The sequence below is a fragment of the Armigeres subalbatus genome, chromosome 3 (assembly GCF_024139115.2).
Source record: "Armigeres subalbatus isolate Guangzhou_Male chromosome 3, GZ_Asu_2, whole genome shotgun sequence".
Classification (NCBI taxonomy): Eukaryota; Metazoa; Arthropoda; class Insecta; order Diptera; family Culicidae; genus Armigeres; species Armigeres subalbatus.
Window position 1 is genome coordinate 122,142,255 of NC_085141.1, and position 6,000 is coordinate 122,148,254.

Sequence of the window (6,000 nt, forward strand, 5' to 3'; positions counted from 1 at the left end):
TTCGGGCGTTCTTATCCTATACTAGTGGACCCGGCAGACGTTGTCCTGCATAGTAGGCGAAAATGCGGGTTGTGGACTGCCCATGTGAAATTTCCATACGAATCTACATTTTGATTTTTCACGATTTACTAAGCTAAGTCGCAATTTTCGTAGGAAGAAATATCATATGAACCCGTCGGAAACAATAACGAACATATCTGCTGAAGGAATGAAGAAAATCCATCCAGCCGTTTTCAAATTATGCGGATACGAACACAGACCATTTCATTTTTATTAAATAGATGTAGTGTGCACTACACGTGTTCCTCCTCTGCAAAATAAAAACCCGAGACTGTCACGGACAGAGCAATCAGACCCCAGAAGGCAGTAACACCTACGATCTTCGAAACCGCAGCAGGAGTGGAAAGCGTCACATGGAAATATCGCCTTCTCTAGACCAACATTTGAAAAGAGCGTAAAAGACAAAATTTATTCCTTCTGATTCTTCGTCTACATACATCATAAAAATATAGCCCTGTTTTACTCATTGACTCGCCAGGCGCGATGCCTTCCATGCCAACTCTGACCAAAGATGCCCTGGAGCTATCCGATGAGCCTCTGGCGGCAGTCGACATGGACCTCGTCAACCCTCGGGCAAGTATCAATCCTTTCATATATTCCGTATACACAAGAAAACCTACTCCCGCATCGAAACTTTTAGAATACCAACAATCGGTTGACGCAAATCGTTTCCTGGAAATATCAGCGATCAACTACACTCAGGGTATAAATGCATCCTAAGAATTCAAATAATGGACCAAACAGAAGAAACAGGCAGCCTTTCTAACCATTCGAATCATCGCCCTGCAACCCCTCAAGAACGTACAGCAAGAAGACCATTATCCTTACCAGTCATTAACCCAGAAACATATCCAGAAGCCCCGGAAAACGAAACTGATGTACTACAGACGACGGCCCGGAATATCATCGTCCAGAGCGTTTATTGCACGAATTCCTCTCTACCGCTGCTTACGATCGGATGTACAACATCATCACCAAACCATCAACAAGCCGAAGCTAACTGCCAGCCAAGCATACTGATACGCTATACGCGAGGCCTTCCATGCCGACGCTGACCAGAGATGTCCCGGATTTATCCGGCGAACCTCTGGCGGCATGGACCCTACCTGGCAAGTACCCCTCGGTTTTTTACCAACTTCTGAAACCCCTACTTCCGAACCACCCCTTTCAAGCACTTCTCAATTGCACAACAGCCTGGATTCTTCACCAGAAAGTACGAGAAAACCCAATTTACCTTACAGCGGCACGACGAATAGAACATTGTCCCTTCAATGGAATATACGTGGACTACGAAGTAATTAAAATGAACTGAATAATCTTGTACATCGCAATGAACCCATTTTTATAGGTCTTCAGGGTCTGTCTCATTTGGAGAATTAAACTGAAATTAAACTTAAAAGTGACATACCAATAATTATCGAATAACCCTGGTCGCAGAGTAAGATTACTTTTGACAGATATCGAATCATTTTGCATCGATGTCTTTTTGGAATTGCTGGATAGCACCAGCCATTCTTATGAGCGGATTATTTGCTAAAATTTTCGAACTGTCACTTTTAAGTTTAATTCTCCAAATGAGACAGACCCTCAGAACAGAGACAGTACACAGATAAAAATGTAAAAGCGAGTTAGCTTATTATTTATTCAATACTAATATTTGTCAACTTTTATTCCCATCAATGATTAAAAATTAAGCCCTTTTATAAGCACTGAATTGCTTTTCTATAATATAATCATTGAATTGATTTTGAAATAGTAATTTCTAATCTGAAGACTTGCCAAAATATTTTCACTTAATTTTTGCGAGGCGACGCTGCACATTCGTTTCCGTTAGTTTAGGAATATTAAAGATATTTAATCTCCCTGATAATTGCTCATTCTTCGATAAAGTCAACGATTGACAGACAAGCAATGAGGACTAGTCGATTTTTTCTGCAGGAACATGTTTCGCTGTGTGCACAGGTAAATCTATTTTTTTTAACAGACCCTTTCCAAGTAAAGCTACATTTACAATTCATTCCTTTCACAGGTTGATTATAGCTCATCCAGATTTTGGTGGAGTGACGGAGCTGGCAAGCAAAACTTCCGGCTCTACCTAAGCAACATGAGTCGCAACGAACAGTGACGAAAATCTTCCTCCTGCCATGGTACCTCGATGTCACCAGCAGCAACAGCATGGCGAACACTAAGTTTATCCGGTACTGGAAGTCTTGACTGGACCATCGGAGAAGTAACAGATTACAGATTCTGTGACCGATTGACATTATGGAATGCTTTTACCACAGAATGCTCCTCGTAATACTCTCAACATGTAATACACACAATAAAAATTTAATAAATACAGACCGTTAAACGAGATTCTTAGTTTCGTGCAACATTTTCCCATTTCTGATGTTTCAATTCGTTTATTTTGATCGCTATGAAAAGTCGATTGGTTGAATAAACTTAATTTAATCCTCACTAGATAAACTTTGATTAATCATTTCAAATGATTAAACTTAAATTAATCATTCGCAGCTTATTATCATATTAAGAATTACAATGAGTGGATAAATCGAATAGGGGTTTAGATTAAAATTTAATCTATTTAGCTTTTTATTTTTTATCCGTGTAGGAAAGGAAACCGAGGGAGGGAAACCCTCCAAGCATTTTCTGCCATCTACTCGTCGTAACTATTAGACGACGCAGGCAATCCACTGGAAAAGCAGCAGCAATACCAGCTGCTGCAGGTAGAACCATAGTGGAAGGAGAAGTGCCCTTCTGTGTGCCCGCCATTGCATTAGTATATATCTTATGTGGCAAGTACAATGGATACACTATCACCAGGGAGTCTAAAATGTTTCCCACCCGAAAACATTTAAGACCGGACCGAAAATCAAACTCGGATTGGAATCCTACTCTACGCTTATGAACGCAAGGCAATGTTACAAGCACAGATTATTTTTTTCGATTGAAAAGAACAGTAAGATCGATTGGAGAGGCGAACGTCAACATCCCGAACTTTCGAACTACCAACTAGGGGATGTAATGTGGCCATCGCTCTTCGCTACAACATTAATTGTCGCCTGCTGCCAAGCTTCCAGCTTTGTGTCATCGGGGTCATCATAGGTGCTGAAGCTTCTACTTCTGTCGGCACAATCGCGCACATCGAGGCATACAGCCCGTCTACCAGGAGCTCAGATCACTACCCGGTGATGACGGAAGTGGGCTCCTCGTTTTAACGGAAGCAGCACTCCCGGCGAAATCACAATCGAATGGACTGGAGTCGGTTCCAAAGGTGCGTGGATTACAATATGGACTGCGACCAGCGTCATCTGGCAACATCGGAGGAAATCGACGAGCAGCTGCATACCATCTAAGAGGCGCTGCTGGCCTTGGTCCGTGAATTACACGTTCTAATGGCTCGGCAGGTAAACAACAATGGCTCTAAGGATCATTTGATCCTAAGGATTCCGCAAAGAAGGTCACAATCTTGCACAGAACATGTCAGTCTGTACGAACGATCAACTCGTTTTTCATCTTTCGCTGATCTTTAATCAGATCTTTAATCAGACTCCGACTTAATTGCTTCCCATTGTCCTGGAAGTCGGCGAAATCATCCCATGTGGAAGTCTGGGAAGGATCCTTTCTCTCCCAAAAATTATCGTCCTATCAGCCTTCTATCTGGGTTGTTCAAGCTGTTGGGATGGCATGTAAGGGGCATTCGACGATATTTCCCTTCCTTGTTGTCCATGAGGACATGGCCCGTGTAATATAATCTGTGACTCTCAAAACACGCACATTCACAAGTCCCAAACTTCACTGAGCTGAACTAATGCTTGCTAGTTAAGAAGCATCCGCATAAATTAGGCATCATGCTTATCATGTGCAACTGTATTTAATAACACTTCGTCAATTATCAGTTTAGCGATTTAGTACGATAAATTTACAGAGACTTGTGATTGTAATACTTAATATCATGAAAAATTATTCAATGCCTATCACTTTGAAGCACGACAAATGTATACACGTCGTTTTTTGCATTACAATTTCGGCATTCATTCCATTACAAGGGTTAATGACCAGTGCAAGGTCCAACTGTGCGATGTATACTATCAATACCAAAACAATTCGCTGGGTTGGCTGTAATAACAAAATTAAGCATTTACTTTCGTAACAATGGCTTACATCCATTAGATACCTACAGCGCTGATAATGTAAATATAATGATAGCACATCACTGTAAGCGTTGCTATTTTGTTTGAACAAATGTTAGACGTTTGACAATTTTTGAGAGAAACTCATGAGCCAACTTGAATCAACAACTCATGCAATAATAATGGCTTCAAAAATAAAAATGTAGCTGCTTGGCAGTTAAAATCTATTGAAATTGTGTGATGCACTCACCGTGTCGTTAAACTCTTTTGACCTTTATCACCTATGCATAATTTCAGAACAGATGGTTGGCCTCTGATATCTGACCGATATTATAATATTGATCAAGTTAAACTAGACAAGATCAAAAAGCGATTCCGTCGTCGGGGTGACAATGGGTCAAACGGGGTGAGAATGGGTCAAAGATATTCTCTCCAGTTTTTGATATTGATCTGCTGAAGACCGCAAATATTTTCCGTTGGTCTTCCAGACTCACCATATGGTACGTTCTCCAGAGGGACTCTTTAGAGCATAGTATCTGCAAATACAGATTTCAGCGCAGCATCGATAAAAAATGCACGTCGACAAAAATTCGACTCGGCTAAAACAATTGCTAGAGCTGGACGACAAAAAGTCTTGCACTTTGTAATGTGACCGGTGTTATGAATCGAGTATTTGAACCAAACATTTTAATAAGCATTATAAATATTATGATTTTGAACATTATATCAAATGATGATTTTTTCATTGTTTGACTGAATTTATTTAACCAAGTATGATTCTGACCAAATAAATGCCTATCCAATCAGACAATAACACTTCAATTCTCAATTCGCTTCAAACCGACATTGTTATCATTGATGTCTGGTTATTCGTTAGTATGATCTAGAATTTTCTAGGATTTTCAATTTGTGTTGTTTTTTCGATGACTGTAGAAAATTGCGTTGTTTTGCTCGTGTTGTTGTTCATAGCATTCATATGCCACATTTACCCAAAAAACCCATGATCACACCTTCTCATACGAAACCACACTGCGGAGACGGTGTTAATTATGGTGATTTGTATTTCATGAATTGTAGTGATGTTTTACACTTGAGTGATTATTTCTGTCGCTGCATAAATAACACTAATAGAATCAACTTAGTGACAAATCATCGCACTCAGTCCTCACGAACTGCGGATCACAATGAACTTGTTTCATGAGACTTGTCACTCTAAACCGCCAATCAGTATCATTACCTAGTGACTCCCATGATACTGACGCGGCGAGCATCGGCCGACTCGGGTGCCGGAGCCACCCTGTTGCGGTTTTTCAGATCTGGCACATTCACCCTCACTTCGTCATCTATGCGCCGGAACTTGGCCGTTGGTTCTGTGCCATTTTTAATTTGTATAACAGTTTGCACTTTGAATCGATTTTGCTCCATGTTTGATCGCTATGATCGAGTTTGGTTGAATCCGGTCACTGAGCACCGCCACAAATGGTATTTTTTTTTCTAGCACAGAACAATTTATGATCATATCCGATATGTAACGACCCGGAAACACACCGTAGCCGGTGTTCAACAGAACACCAAACAAGCGTTATAAGACGACAGAACGAGCGCGATGTACCGACGAAATCAATTCAAAACTAAAAATTCTCTTCCGATCATGATCCTCTTTTATAGCTTATCTTTTGGAGTAAGTTTGATTAGATTATCACGATCTACAACACCTCGATAAATTTGGAGTGAGTGCTTAATCAATTTGAAGATTTTTTTCTGCAGAGTCTCGTTTTAGACAGCTCAAAGCAGTTTATGCTAC

The 6,000-nt window shown here is 40.5% G+C and overlaps 1 protein-coding gene across 1 annotated transcript in view; it reads right to left on the reverse strand.

Moving 5' to 3' along the window:
- LOC134227985 (bumetanide-sensitive sodium-(potassium)-chloride cotransporter-like) overlaps nucleotides 1-5,794 on the reverse strand; it is a 53,890-nt gene extending 48,096 nt beyond the window's left edge. Inside the window, exon 1 of the mRNA XM_062709717.1 lies at nucleotides 5,434-5,794. Coding sequence (XP_062565701.1) covers nucleotides 5,434-5,621 — 188 coding nt within the window. The 5' untranslated portion in view covers nucleotides 5,622-5,794. The remainder of the gene's footprint in view (nucleotides 1-5,433) is intronic.
- Between the last annotated feature and the right edge of the window lie 206 nt (nucleotides 5,795-6,000).